This window comes from Struthio camelus, chromosome 1 (genome assembly GCF_040807025.1).
Source record: "Struthio camelus isolate bStrCam1 chromosome 1, bStrCam1.hap1, whole genome shotgun sequence".
NCBI classification, from domain to species: domain Eukaryota; kingdom Metazoa; phylum Chordata; class Aves; order Struthioniformes; family Struthionidae; genus Struthio; species Struthio camelus.
In genome coordinates this window covers 189,464,550-189,481,008 of record NC_090942.1, presented here as the reverse complement: position 1 = coordinate 189,481,008, position 16,459 = coordinate 189,464,550, and the positions used below count along the sequence as shown (strand labels likewise).

The following is a 16,459-nucleotide window of genomic DNA, read 5'->3' as shown; positions in this document are numbered from 1 at the left end:
CAACCAGAAAGGCCTTTCATTTCACAAAGCATAAGTTTGGAGTACTTCATCTGTGGATACCCCTACAACAGGTACGAACAATCTTTATGACCAAGTAAATCACTTAGCTCCATCCAGTTGCAAGGGAGGACCAAATTCCCAGCAGCTAGGCTGGGGAGAGCAGGCACACGCTGCGCAATAGCTCTATACACGCCCCATCCACCTGGATGTTCTGGAGGACATATGTGCACTAAAGCTAGCACACTTACCAAGCCAAATAAACCAGCCAAAGGTAGGGCCTGTGCCCCGTAAACCACGTGTTGTATAGGCCTCTTCCATCGTTACTAGAAAAATAGGCTTACACAGCAACTGCTGCAGCTCACCTAAATTTTGAATCACATCCGAAGGTGCCAATCACTTTCCAGTGCCTGGACACAGAGCCTCAGACACCGACATGCCTAATGTCTCAGTGAAGTGTATAGAGTTAACTTTCAACTAGTAAAACCTACAAAAAATGCCTGGACATACTTTAAAAATCTGCTGATATCCCGCTTGTAAAGCCTACCATAAGAAAGCAACCAAGTGATCTACGAGGAGAAAATTGTATTTTAAAGGAAACACCAATAGACTATTAGAGAATTTCAATCAGCAGTATAGAGTATAGTGAAGAAGAGCACTTCAAGAGCCCAGCAACAATATTTTCAAAGATGAATGCAAATCACCCGTGGTTTAAAAAAAAAAAAAAAAAAAGTAAATAATCCATAATCAGGCCTGCAGAACAGGCTTCTGAACCTTCGTTTATGTTTAAACTCTAATTCCTTAAAATCCTTTCCTCACAAAAGACCAAGTAAGTACTACAGACCTGACAGAAAGCCTACTAAAGTCAATACACAAAAGACACTAATGTATCCAACAAGTTTTGAACTAGAGCCTCAATCGGTCTCTCACGGAGTTAAGAGACAGGCAGAGAAAACGCACGGGATGTCAAGGTCTGTTATATAAACGCTGCATCTATGGGTATACTGAAGCTCACTGAATTAACTGAAACAAGTGGGACAGTCATAAGAAATTATGAATGATGGAGAAACATGAGTTTGTATAAGCTGAGTGCTGCTACTTCAATTCTAAAGCACAGTTATGAAATGACAAAGTAAAAATAATGGCAAAACGTAAGGTACGCAAATTCCTAGAGGCTCGGATGTGGTCCACTGCACCTACCATAGCTTTACACCAAAGGCACTTCCAATCTTGCAGGCGTAAAACACTGCCGCAGGTCTTGTCGCAGACCGCGCATTTGGCACTGACAGGTAAATTACCCTCTAACCACTGATGAGGCATAGCTATCTGTGAAAAAGGAGTTATAAAGTTAAGCACTGAAATAGAAATTGAAGGCTCTTGTCTCTCAGTTGAAGACAGATTTCAAATACTTCCCACAGCTCTACCCCTTTATCAAAACCTCTTGCCCCTATATGGCAGACTAGGATACCTGACATCGATGCTCACAAGGCAACTGCTATGAATGTGGACTGTGGTGCTGCTTCATATGCTAGGCAGAAATATTACCGCTGGAGAAGTAATATAAATCTTATTCAACCGTTCATGATACAATGGTAGTAACTAACCACAAAAGAACAGATCACTTAAATGTAGAATCTCCATAAAATAATAAGCACCCGCTCACTTAACGTTGCATACATGGCACAAGCCAATTAAAAACATTATAATTTAGAAGAACAGACAAGACAGCAAAACGCCTCAGGCGCTTTAGTCACCCCTCTCAGGCACCATGTATGTAAGGTTATAGCTTTATAAAGCAGCCTCTAAACTCAGCACAAAGCTTCACTCAACACGCTTTCTGTGCCAGTAATAAGATGTGTAGCTCTATGTAGAGATGAAATTACATTGATACTTGTGCAATTTAGGACTAACCTTGTAAGGAAATGTTTTGTGCATGGTCGTGTTGGTAAAAATAACCCATCTATCAGAATAAACCTCTGAAAAGCTTTTGTTGTTTCTTCTTCTAATTTTAAAATTCTTGCTTTCATCAGTAAAAGACCTTCCATATGTCAGTGAATTCCAAACAGGCCTCCTGGGGAGTAACCATCAGTAGGAAGGACACAAAATAGATTGCCAAAATAGCTTAACAACAGTATAAAATACCATCTTTGCTCAGGAGTAGGAACTTCTCTGAACAGCTCTTCAGCCTCTGAGTTTCTCTGCATGTGGTCTTTAGAATCCTGTAACACAGCTACATCCTCATGCCAACAGATACTAAACTTGTCTTGTAAGAGAGGAATATAACTTTTACTCTAAACATCGTGTTAAGCTTTGAAAAGTTTTCAGGAATATAGCCACCTACCACTAATTTTAATGGGTCAAATGACAACATTTCTATGCTTAGCCTTTTTTTTTCCCATAAGGAAGAAACAGCTGTTGGAAAGTACTGTAAATATAAATAATACTTACACCATCTTCATCTTCAATGATATCTTTTCCAATTGAGGCTAATGTAGTCCACTTGCAGTTATTTGTTGCTCTGACAGCACATCTTTTATGTGCTTTAAATTTACACACTGTAAGGCATACACAAATGTACACTGTTATTTGTTATATTCCTATGACATGGATCTTAAAAAAAAAAAAAAACAGATATTCCATGAAACAGCCAATTATATGTTCACTTTCTGTTGCAGATACGACACAAACTAATGAAAATAAAAATTTAACTTTATAATCATTCCAGCTTTAACTCCCTAAACTGGGTTTAAGGATAACAGAAACTATATGTGGACCTAATAGTTTTTCATCTATCCTTTGGAAGAGTTCAACAGCCGCAAACATTCAAGACTGGAGTAACTCTGTCACCTTAGAGCTGACTTAAGAGTACCAGCCTAAGGGGCTCTGACAGAAGAATGATTAGAAAATTCAGCAGCTGAGAAAAACCCTGTTTTTGCACATTCGTCCCCATTTTTCAGGTGCAATGCAAGGTATTAATATACCTTTTAACTATGCTTTTGCCCTTTCTCTTCCTCCTGTGACACAACTGAGATCCCTAGTTTACTTTTACAAGAGGTCGTGGGAGGGTGTTTCTGAGAAGAACTGTGCTTCAGGAGCTCTGCTTCGTTTGTGGGCTGGAGAATCCCTTTTGGGCACACTGCTGTGCCTGTTTCCCTACAAGCCGCGAAAATGAAGGATTAGGTGGTGATATGTTCATTCAGGAAACTGGTGGTTACGATATTTTCCAAAAGGTTACATGAAATCAGGAGGCGCCTGACTTCTTACTGGACTACTTACACAGAAATACGCTAATTGTAATAGGTAGTATAAGCATCTAGCACAGGCAGACATTTTGACAATCTAATAACTGTATTTTGTTCAACTTAATTAGTATGACTACTTAATGATATCGTACTATACCAAAAAGACTGATGCATGCAACTGTGAGTATTTATATTACCGGAAGTATATGAGATCATTCTATTTAAAGTGCATTATATAAATTATTTTGGCAAAGAGCATTAAAGGTTTACGAGGACTAGCCAGCAGACCAAAAGTAGTAGTCTTTTTTCGAACAAATATTTGACAGGAAGCGATCAAAAGCTTTCGCCCATCACTTGTCCACCATTAAAGACATTAAGCCATGGAACAAAAGGTCTTGCGAATCATAAATTTCTCATTTTAATTCCACTGACCCATTGTCAGATCAATTTTAAAAAGTGAAGGGAGACTAAGCAAGCAACATCCGAGTTGGACAGCAACCAGTTGCCGCTGCTCTGGGAAATGTGTGAAAGCATGTATTTACCTCAAAGACAGGGAAGCAGAGAAAAGGGGTTTGTTGCTTTACAGAAACTCCCGTGGTCATTTCAAATAGCAGCATTCATAGACTCCAAGTGTGCAAATATCCCATATTCCGCAGCTAACAGGATAGGCTCACATTTTCAAAATAGCTCAGCATCATATTTCTGGGCGTTTGCCAACATAAACTGGTTCTAAAAGAACTCAACTCCCACTGCAGCACAGAAGTAAAGGCCGCATTTTCAAAAGTGCTGGGCCTTGAAGAGTTTTGCCATTTGAGGGTTTTGGAGAAGAGACACCATACAATTCAGCTTCATACTCAGAAACGAGGCATTCATCTTTGTCGCGTAGATCAAGCTATCACAAATCAGCACTGAGGGATGGTAGAAAATCTCAAATGACTAAGAGATTGGATAATATACAGGTATAGGAAAGTAAGGGAATTTTCAAATCCTATTTGGGCTACCAATGAACTAGAACTCAAGGCTTTGGATTCAATCTCTGCTGTCCCAATAAGGCAAGGCTACAACTCACAAGTTCAAACCAAGGATCGGTAGAGTTTCAGCAATGCACATCATTGACAGCACGCTGACAAGCGACAGCTAAGATTTACTTTATGGGCGCTGTATAACCTACCGAATCTCTGTTCAGACTTTCTGTAGGTGCCCCCTGAAACCCAGCTATTATCAAACAATAATTCATGTTATTTCAAGCACTGAACATCGTCAGAAACAAGGACAGTAAAACACCGATGGACTTTAAAGCTTTTAAAATGAGGTCTTTCAAAAAGTCACAAAATACATAGCAGCATGGAAGAGAGGGGTATAAAAATAGGAAATTTTAACCAACTCTCAACCTTAGTTTCTGTTACCCTCTAACTTCTTTTATCCCAAATGATATTACACTCCGTTCATGAATCTGACATCTGAAATCTTGTGGAAACGTGCAGACATATTGCTAACTATCAATTGCCACTACTTTGCAATAAAAGTTAAGAGATGACAAAAAGAAAAAAAATAGCCAAACCAAAATTAGGTTATTCATGGAGCAATTTTTAAGTTTAATTTCCTGTGTAAATAGTTCTAACTGCAATACAAAACAACTCTCTCTAAAAGCCAACCAAGCAAACCACTTAATTAGCAAACAGTTGTCACAGTTGCACCAACATCTGTTGTCAGACACAGTCACTAAATCTATAGCTATTATTGTCTACAATGAAATAAAGTCAGCATTACTGAGCATTATCATAGGACCTTTTCCACTGAAAACATACATCGTTGTTATAAAACACTTTTGCCTCAAAGGCCGTTCATTCTATTCACTCATCAATTAATTCAACTGCACTGGGAAAAAATATTGAGTGTCCTGCCAAACTTACCACTCTACCACCTATTTTCTGACGAGTTTTCTGTATTCTTCAAAGAATACCTGCTGCCTCAGACTGTTCTTTTCCAACCTCAAAGGCCTAAGCCAAAGTTCTGCGATCTGAAGATCCCTGAGCCCATACAGTTTAAGGTGTTGAGATGGAAGGATTTACTTTGGGGTACTCCATGAAACCTGCTGTTTTGTTTCCAAAAATATTCTCACATGCAGGATTCACAAGCCACAGTGAAAACAGGATGACAGGCTGACACGAAAACAGCAATCTAACTTCACTCCAATTTCAAACCTGTGCTAATGATGTTAGAAAGGGTAAAAACCAGTTTTTATCCTTTATTTTCCTATTAGCTTTTCCCATTTTCTTGAAAATAAATAACTTTGTAAGTTAATATAACAGCACAAACAGTATGTTAAAAGGACACTTACAAGTCAAGTACTACAAAGTTAGGTTACTCGTGCAACCCTAATAAAGCTTCCTTATACCAATGTGAAGTCCTCAGTTATAAGATCATACACTTTTTTTAATAGGACCCTGACTCACTGCATGGGATGGATGGTTCTTAATAAGTATGCAGCTAGGCAGTACTCTGATTTATACTGATTTTCAACAGGTATTTGCCTTATTTACCATAAGCTAATCAAATACTGCTTATAAGACACAGTTATTCACTTTCTTATGGGCTTTTTATACTGTGCTCACCACTATAACTTTTTGTCTGCTTAAAAACGCAGGTCAGTTTTCACAGTGTACTGCCCAGATAAGGGTTTGCTTTTAAACCCATTTCCAGAAGGGGTAGAAGCATAGAGGGATTAAAACCAAAGTTGTATACCAATTTGGGGGGGGCTCAAAAATACAATGGAGGCCTGACTTTTCAGTATGATGGGTCTTCAAAGTATCAGTGTCTTCAAAACATAGCCTTAATTTTTTTTTCCATTTACTGAATACTCAGCATCTTTGTGATGCAGACACCAGATTATCAAGCCAAGTGCCCAGAAAATAAAAAATACACAACTTATAATTGGATGAAAAATCCAGTTTAAGTGATTTCCCCACAGGATTACATAGGGGTACAATGTGATACAAAGTCTCAGCACATAGTTTTCTGTTAGCGCCTTATAGCCTTTAATCCCTTAACTGTGACCCATCCTCTCTCCTCACAACTACTTCAGTCACAATTCACTTTCCAGCTTTTGTAGAAAATGTAGCAAAAGTCCTGGAGACAGCGGCTACCCAACCATCGCTCATGCAATGTTCTGTGCAGTGAGTAAGAGGATGAAGGTTCTCTGGGGGAAAAAAGCCATCGTAATGGAAAAAGATCAGGTGCAATATGGGCCAAGATCCATTTGTAGGAGCAATTTATTCCTGGTATTTTCTTGTTGCTTGACTTCTTGATCTTAAAGTGTTCTTTCAACATTGTTTTGTGTGTGCAATTCATCACAGTAGGAAGCATCTCATCTGCATCGCATTATTCAGCTTATGAGGTATATTTGATATTCAACCATCCAGATTCAGTCATGATGATGGAAATACTACATAGAGAAATGCTTTGTGAATAAACATAAAGGCAGCATTCCACTGGCAATGACTTGGACAGAAATGCTTTATTAATGCAGAGTAACTGAGGCTAATGAGGTTTTAAATAGTTAGATAATGATTTATAGACTTTTAAGGTTTTTTTTGGTCTAAACATCCCATGTATCCCTGTGATAACCTGATAACCTCATACTCTTGAGCATATGGCAAGCTAAACTCTGAATAAGAGAGACATTTGAGGAGAATAAGGAACAAAAGCCTGATTTGAATCAAATGATTTGGAATGATTGCCAAAGGTAGGCAGAAAATATAATTTCTCTGCCCTAGTAAAGACCACAGATGAATGCAGGGGAGATCACCCCTTTAGAACTAGCTAGAAGAAAATGTTTATTTATCAGCACAACACACTTAGTTGGACAACACTTCTAAGAAGACACAAAAGGAAGAACTAGTGCGAGGAACAGCACTGCATCTCAAAGGAGCGCACAATTAGATTTTTAAAAAGTCAAATATTTCTTTGCACAGCACAAAGAATGAAGTTTGATTTGATATGAATTTACTTCTCTTGTTTGATCTTACATTGATTCTTTGACTTCTAATAAGATGCAAGTTCACATTATATTCTTTCCCCTAGTGAAGACACTAACATACCTTCCTTTTCTACACTGGCACAAAAATCAAGGAGTATTTTCAGGGTGGCCTGCATTTAATTTGCTCAAAGTTTGCTGAAAGTTACTGGGAGAGAAGGGCCCTGAAAAAAGGAGGTAGACCCACAACCCACCTCATTTCTAAAGCAAATGTGGCTTGTGCAATCAGGCTAAAAAACAGTTGCGTAGAGCTGCTGGATACCAGCATGTCGAAGAGAATGAAAGATTAAAGGACTGATCTTCTAAGGGATTATGAGCTGTAAAATATCAGCAATGGGATTTATTTCTATTTTTACCTACAGATAATAGTCAAGAATCAGACAACAAAGAGTACAAAGAGCCTAAGCTACTCTCAACAGAAAGTAGTCTTACTCTTTACTTTCATGCCAGTAATCTGATCCCTTGAAAGGAGGAAGAGTTCCAGTATCTACTGAGAAGCATCATCTCACCAGTACATGAGATAATAGAGAAGCCTGAGTTCAACAGCCACACAAATAATTGAATTTAATATGGACAGAAATGGATTCCCAGCGTAAAGCAGTACTCGAGGTTTCAGATGTCAGGCATGAATATTTAAACAGTTTTTTTAAAGATGCAATGAGAAAAAGTGGAACAGAAGATGTCTGGGGAATATTAAGACTCCATACCTACTATATCATCTCTTCAGAATGTCTATACTGCTAACATAGTATAAGCCAAGGAATAGATGGTGAAAATATATTAGAAGTGCACATGAGAAAAGCCACTAGATATGAATTCAATCACACAAGAAATTCAGAGAAATAAATAGCATAAAACGAAAATACACTTGTTATATGAAGAAATTAAGGAGGGTTCACAAGGTTTTTTACAGGCGTACAGAATCAATGGACAAAGTATGAGTATTTCAATGAAAGAGTCAACCTTCAACTGATTCAGATTAGACGAGTAGTTAAGGCTCTCCTTACACATATTCATGTAAATACTTCAAAAAACTAAAGGAAAATATATAAAACTAGTAGCTAAAAAGTAAGAGGAGGTAAATTATTAATAGATAAAAGAATATCAGAATATCCACATATAAACCAATCGAGGTCCTCTATGTTTATGAGACTGCAAAACAGAGGAAGAAAATCCAATCTACCATTAAGAGTCAATTCAGGGCAGCAGGTTAATGCTTCCTTTCGTACAGTTTCGCTAGTATACCGTACTAGGCACATACCTGAAGTATTGTAACAACATCAGTAACATAAAGGCATTTGCATTCAGGTAACATCCATCCAAAAATCAAGTTTTGAACAGTCTAAGTAATAGTTAACTTTTTCTGGACAGTTAACTATTTTGTAATTAAATACATAATAATTATTAATACATAAGTGTGAAAGCATCACCTAATCTTGCCTCTGAATGTCACATATAGCATAAGACCACAACAATGCTTAATTTTCTGCTGGATTCTAACACAAGCAGACTTGTTGCTGCTTTTTCGCAGAACTTACAGCAGAAAATAAGTAAATTAAAATTGAGTGTTTCAGGATTATTATGGATATTTGGTTGCAAAAGATCTTCTCTCTAGACAAATCTTAATGCTGAAGCTTTAGCCACATCTCCTTTTTGTTTCTGTTGTTAACATCTGTTTAACTGTTAAAATGCAAAGGCATCTACCTCTCTATCCCCTAAATGCATTTTAAAAGCTATACATCTGCCCTCACAGCCTGTACTGCAGGATCAGCAAGAGAGCGGCAGAGCTAACAATAATTGGAGGGGGAAAGGCCACAGCACTATCGTGTTAATAATTTTTATACATTTGGAGCAGAAACAACCATTTTTTTCTGGGGCATGCTGATTCTGCAAATCAGTAAGACTATTTTGTTCCACATCTGCATTTTTTAAGTGCAAATCAAAGAAATTCTATCTTTTCTTGAAAACCTTCCACCCAGGCAAGCACTTTCCAAAGTGCAAGCTGCAGCAGGAGGGACCATTTTACTGAAATGAGTGAGGAAAAGGCATCTGGAGCATGAAGAGCGTGAGCCACATCGTTAGCAGTCACTCTACCAAACAGATTTCTCCTTCAAGGTTTTTTTCTTACTCGTTATCTGCAGAATCATTACTTGTCCCAAAAACTTTCTGTAATTTGTCCACTTACACAGCATTATAAACGGGGGGGGGGGGGGAGGGGGAAACATTAATTTTACCTTCACAAGACAGGCCATGAGAGGTGACTCCAGAGAGGCTCTCCCTACACACGTTACAGAAGGTAGGTCGGGCATGGGAGCAGGCGTACCAGTTATGCATCCCTGAGAAATGTTCCACATTAAACTGTGCGGTCTAGTAAAGGAGAAGTTAAGACAAATTTGCAAGTACAGAACACAGCTACAGTGACTGAAATTACCAAGGGTTTCCATATTACTGGGAACAGTGCAATGCTCAGGAAAAGCAAGTTCAAAGGGAGTTTCAGCTTGCTCTCCCTCCAAACTTCCAAACAAAATCATCATAATAAATTAACATGAAGCTACATTTTGACTTGGAATACACATTTCACGCTAAGAAGGGCTAGACTACTCCAGTTCTGTGTCCTGTAGCTTGATCTTTTGAGCAGGTTGCACTAACAGGGATATCAACTTACCTCATAGTGTTCTCTAGACTGTACAGACTTTAGAGAGCTTATCCAGTCCTCCATTTCTTTTCTGTTTTCAGCACACAATATTAGCCTCCTAAATGGAGTGATTATCTGAAAAAGATTTGCATTGTGATGATTCCAGACAGTGGAAATCGTTAATAGAATAGAATATCTGATATAATTTTCTCCCTGGGATGATGTAAATGAAAGACACACTCCTAGATCACAGGATATTACATGCTTTAAAAATATTATTTTCTTTATAATAGACTACCAAAACCAGTTTGCTTTTCCTCCTTCAGTTCCTAAGATTTGTATCAGGCTTTGATACAGGTTTTTACAATGTATATCCATCATGACTCTTTTTCAGCTCTTTGTTTATGCACTGAGATTTGAACACTCAAATAGAAAGCTCTGAAATTGCTAAAGTAACCGTTCTAGAAATTATTAATTGAGGAAGATTTCATTCCTATTTCCTAATAGCATTACAGCAGTTGCAGGGTCCATTCAAATTGCTGGAAACAAAAAAACAATAAACAAAAGCCTGGAAGTAAAGTAAAAAAAAAAACAAAAAAACCCAGCTTTCATCACATTTCTCTATCTTGCACATTGATATTAAAATTACATAATTTTACATATATAAATTTAAAACAAAACATTCTATATAAAACTTAATATAGGAACAAATACAAAAGCTTTTATAAAAAGACACAGAGAACAAAAGCAAATAGCTGAAATCATATCCTACAGTCCTTCTAGAATGGTTGAAGGAATACTTGGAACAAGTTGATGCTGGGGGAGCTTTAAGCGGTCTGGATTTAGACTCTAGAAATCTGAAAATGCAGTATCTCGAAGGGTCAGAGTATAAGCTGTTTTCCCCTTTCCCTCACCAGTAGAGAAATAATTAAAATAACAGTAAGGCTCCAGAAACTATCAGCTAACTCCCACTGAAATTATTTTGAGTGCTGCACTAAAATAGATGAAGCAGTTACTTTCATAGCAAGGAATTTAAAATAAAATAAGTATATAACATCAAAGGAAAAGGTATTTGTTTTGTTGTATGAAGTCTGAAAAAATAAAACTAAATCCTCTATAAGTCTTATGCATAAATCCATAGCATATTATGTACTACCCACACTTGCAAATTACTTAAATAAAACAAAGATTAGACCACCAAAAAACATCTGCTCTGAGTATTGTTTTAAACGCTACAGGCTAAATATTGTAATAGTTGTACAATATTAGTAATCACTTATCTACATCTGCATTTACTTACCCAATCTCTGCTGGAAATAGTCTCTAGTCTTGATTTGCCCTATCCACTTCTTCATTAAACTGACTGAGCTGCGCTTTAACATATCTCAGAGGCAATGTAACTGCAAGTAACTGCAACTGAAGTGCAGCAGGCTGCAAGTCACATGGAGGTGAGGCAAAAGCCCTCCAGGCTTTTTTTTTTTTTTTTTTTTTTTTTTTTTAAGATGTATGCCCTTGGCAGGGAATGGAATCATTTTTCTCTGTTTTCTATTTCCTTCAATCTTGCCTAAGCTTTTTAATAAGGTTTATTAGCAGCTATCCATGACTCTTTCTAAAGAACATTTAATGCAAAGAGCAATGCTTCTCTCATTAGTTTGGAGCCAAACAGACGCTTTATTACTTCAAAATGCTTTTCTACGCCAGGTCATCAAATGAAGCCCAGAAAAGCCATTAAATCATAATATAACCCTGGCTCCAACAATAATCAGCATTCTCCAGGAATTTCCAGGTTACAGTTGACTCTGAAATCTTATTTGTGCAAATAAACCCACCAAACTATTTCCTATTATACAGCATGACATCATAATACGGATTAAGTTAGGAGAAGTCCACCAAAACCTCTGCAATTCAGGTCAGTCCTTCCCACACGTTCATTACCGATTCTAACCAGTAGTCAGATGCTGTGAAACGCCCTTAAGTAACAACAGCTGCGTTTGTTGCTGAAGATCTGAAAATCTTGGTCTTTCCAAGTTATATTTATTTATATTACTCATGTCTTTAATACACAGAGATCCCCCGCATGCCCCTCTTTGCTCTCCCCAATCCTCTAAATCAAGATCTTAGCTCAGTTGCTGAAATGCAGCTCTCTAGTGTCAACTGAGATGTCCTTTGGTACCCAAAGCATCAGCCCAGGGCTGGCAGACACGGCAGAGGACCAGACCACCTGGATCAGTAGCTATAACCCAGGTGGGACACCAAAGGACATCTCAAAAAGTACTACCCACCCAGGTGTTAACAACCAAATCCTGTCACCAAACGTTGCTAATGAACATATCATTGCATATAAATGTACCAGAACTTCCTATATCCTAAGTTTTATTAAATATTACAGTGGAAAGTCAGAAGACTCATACAAACCTGTATACGCAGCACACAAGACAACGATTACTCTACATATTCTCCTTGATTTGCATATTTCTAAACAACAGACTTCAGGAAGGAATATGGTATACCAAAAAAGACAAAATACATTCTATGCAAAAACTATTGACTATTACTGGATTCTTTCTTCAAAAAAAGGGAAGCTAAACAGTGCATTTAAGCTCCCATTCCTTTTTTACGTCTAAAAAATTATTAGAAGGTATATTCTCACTATTTGTTAGGTCTTTCACATAAGAACTCAGTGAGCCAAAGAAATGATTAGCACATAGAGCTTTTTTTTTTTTTTTTTTAAACATATCATTAAGATCTGAAATTTATTCCCAAAGGATGTTCAGGAGACCACAAGTATAAACGTCTAAAAAGGGATTAGACAAAGTCATCAAGAGTCGATGCATCATATACTATTAAAGACAGTTTATCTGACCTTCAGCTTAGTAAGTCCTCAAAATTTACTAATTACTGAATGCTCAGAAGTTATGCAAGAGGAAGGATCACTGTCCATGCCCTGTTTCTTATGATCAAATACAAGATACTATATTATTCTGATTCAGCACGGCTTTATGAGCTTTACTCTCAGTAAAGAGAGTAAGATAAGCAGAGCGTGCTTATCCCACGCTCAGAATGATTTCATACACCTTTTCATTCGCATTTGCACAAAAGGCATGCTTTCTTATGGATGCTCAAAGAAAGTTATGAAAAACTAACTTAAGTGGTATGTTTGCAGTGCATTTATTACAGATAGCTAAACCCATATGCAGGTTTAAAACAAAATAGCTTTAATTGCCCTTAAAGCTAGTTCTAGCCATGTAAATCTGGATTTTACTAGTAATGTCATCTCATTGTGTGCAGCCATATTCCAAATCCTATAGGCAGCATCTTATCTTCTATTGTCTTATTCCATATTACTTTTTTTCCTTAATTAACCTTCAGTGCCCCAAATATTATTACTTATATATGACTTGATACACTAAGCTCTCAATAGACATGAAGAAATTGTTTAATTCAGTGACAAGAGTAGCATCACAGGAAACACTGGAAAAGCTGAAGTAACATGCGAAGAAGAGAACTCCTCCCTCTCTTTAAAACTCAGAGCAACTCAGGTGCTAACGGTTCACACACTGACAAAGCAGTAGACAAATCGAGAAGGATGATCACAGATGAAAGGCCTTAAAAATGAATAAATCAAACAAATTTAATTTAGAAGATTAAGTTACTTTGAAAATTTTCACCCTTGTCAAATAGCCAGGAAGAAGTCACTGCTGATTTTGGAGGAGAGAGTTACCAAAGCCAGATACTGCAGTGTCTTGGAAAGTAATGAAATTGAGGTGGGGGAAGACACAACACTTTTAATGCAGTAAGCATAGTCAAAGACTGTGCAGTATTTAAAGCTGAAGGGAAACAGTGCAAGTGCTAAGATATCAGAAGGAATAAAGAAAATCTGGGTAGGAAGAAAAATGGCCCATTATTGTGATAATGTTCCTGTTTTATTCAGAAAAATAAGGGTCTTTGAGGAGGGAATAAAGGAGAGAACAAGAGCACATTCTTCAGTCTGCCACCATGTAGATCTTGCCATAAATTAAGATTTTTTACACATGTCGATATTGGGATAATTCAGCATCTAAAAACATACCTATACTTAATATATAAGTACATATGCTCTTATGCATATGCAAAAGGAGGAAAGGACTTCAGTGAAAATTACCTAGCCAAGTTTTGCGCTACTGCTGCAACTTTTCTTTCAAACAACACCTGCCAGGGCCCTTTCAAAGTAAATAAAATTGCAATTAAATTCAATGGAAATTTGAAAGCACCTTTTGCTTTCAAAGGGACTAACTTCAATGCAGTACTACATATTCTTCAATGCAATGGCTTTAGACTTAAGAACTGTAAAATAAAACAAAAATTCAGTCTTTGCCCAGTAATCTAGTGATTTATTTTGTTAAAATAAAATGTTGATATGATAAAAATATATTAAGAGGAACAGTTCCCAAAACTTGGTGGTTACTGCCTGGGTTCTCTGTGGGAGTCCCTCTCTTTTCCATGCACTCTATACGGTGCCAGTTTAAGCAGCTGAGGTAGATACTTACTGGCTGGTAAAGTGAAATGCCTTCAGATTTATTCTTATTATTGCAATACGAGAACAAAGATACAAACACCTCTCTAGGATGTCCATGAAGTAACATATATAATCTCTTTTTCAATGGTCATTGTTCATTTTACTATTGAGTCAACAAAATATAAGTCATCTATAAATTAATGCCAGGGTATTCAGAGTAAACTGATTGGTCTTTGGTAGATTGTGGGAAGTGCTGATAACTACATCAACCTATAATTATATTAAGTATTGTCCAGAATATTTATACTTTCCCCAAGAGAAAATGATGGTGTAATATTGCAAAATTAATGCTGTCAACAATGCAGTAAAATGGCAGCTCCTTTGTAGATCTTCTGGAATATGACTTTTCTCCCTCCCTTCTCACTGTAACTATATCAAAATCAGATTCTTATGATTTCAGTGCACCTGTGAATGACCACGATACCACAAACTCACCGCTAAAAAAAACTGCATTAATTATTTGGAAAAGTTGAAAATTCAGGCATGCCGAATGATATTCTAATCTGACATCAAAAACAAAGCTGCAATACCAATTCAAAAAAAAAAAAAACAAAACAACCACATACTACATTTGCTAACAAAGAAAATAAAGGCCTACATCTTAGCAGCAATACAGTAGCATCTGTAAATCACCCAACCTCCTGCAACATGATATTTGTATTAAAGCACCTTATGTTGATCTAAATTATTATCAAGCATCACACTAATAGCACTGTGTATGGCAGATCCTGAATTGGTTTAGTAATGCATAAACATCACTTACAATCAGAAATGGGCAAGGAAATGGTTTTCCTTTTTTGAACAGGTATTTTTAAAATATCTTTCTAAAACTACTGAAGAGAGGGTGGTATCAAGAGAGAGAGTGCACCCCACTTTCCTCATAGGAACAACACTTGATGTCTGGGGCATGCACAGGAGAGATTTAATGCTCTGAAACTCCCCTCTACTACAAGATTTACTTCCCAGTCTCCATGGAGGTGGGTACATACGGATACTATGGAATAGGACGTGAAAACACTAGCATTTTCTTCTGCTGAGGTGGACACCACCATCAGAGGGGTGGGGACAGACAGCTGGGGCCACTGGTGCACCCATATCCACCAGAACCTGTCTGCAAAAATCAGAACGGTAAGAGCTGGAAAGCTTTCTATAGTACCCTAGTTTCTTTGGATTAAGGATACTAAACAAATTATACAGTGCTGTAATTACTAAAGATGTATTCACTGCTTTATGGTGAATTGTCAGTATTATTTTTTAAGTTGAGCAGAGCCAGGCAAACATATAAAACACCACACAAAGAGAGGTGATGATTTAAAAGCAAGGCAAGTAATAAATGGCAATTATATTTGCCTGAGTGCAATACAGAATTTATAATCAGACCAATTAGTTTTCCTTGCTCCACTAAAAGGTTACTTCTCTCTTCTTGTTGCCTTTCTGCTATTTCGCTGTTGCCAATCTCACAAGTAATGAAATAACGTGTGGTTTAGGTCCCCACTATAAGAACTCTTAGGAAGGGGAAGGAAAGGGTTAGTCCCACACGGCAACCCCCACACACCAGTATGCCCTAGCCCAGAAGCTAGGAACAGAAAGTTAAGAGCGACAAAAGCACGGATGAAGCTCAAGGATAGTACTCTGCTTCTGATGAATGATGATTCTCTTTGCTTTAGCACTGCAGTGCATATCCAACTGTCATGCACAGGTATTTGCATTCTCAGATCTCCAAGGAAGGAGGAAACTAAACAACAGTTTAAAAGAAGAAACTAAGCAATATCCTAAAACTTGTCAATTTCAGAGCATCAAGATACAGGGTGAGACCCATCCCCCTTACACTTTCAGCACCATTTAGACTAGGCATGGTGGGATTTTGTCAGCCAGAGTTTTCTGGTGGATCTGTGTAGTCTTCTCCTATAGGAAGCTCTCAAAGTCAAAATCACACGACATTTATTTAATAAAAAAAGGAATAAAGCTCTGCAAATAGAGAGCACTCAAAGCAT

General features: G+C 37.4%; 1 protein-coding gene across 1 annotated transcript in view; it reads right to left on the bottom strand.

Annotated features, from left to right (window-relative positions):
• Positions 1 to 16,459, bottom strand: part of DGKH (diacylglycerol kinase eta) — a 181,958-nt gene that overhangs the window by 57,822 nt on the left and 107,677 nt on the right. Inside the window, exons 5-8 of the mRNA XM_068929728.1 lie at positions 9,941 to 10,045; positions 9,510 to 9,642; positions 2,446 to 2,552; positions 1,198 to 1,323 (exon numbers count right to left, since the gene is read on the bottom strand). Of these exons, the coding sequence (XP_068785829.1) occupies positions 1,198 to 1,323; positions 2,446 to 2,552; positions 9,510 to 9,642; positions 9,941 to 10,045 (471 nt within the window). The remainder of the gene's footprint in view (positions 1 to 1,197; positions 1,324 to 2,445; positions 2,553 to 9,509; positions 9,643 to 9,940; positions 10,046 to 16,459) is intronic.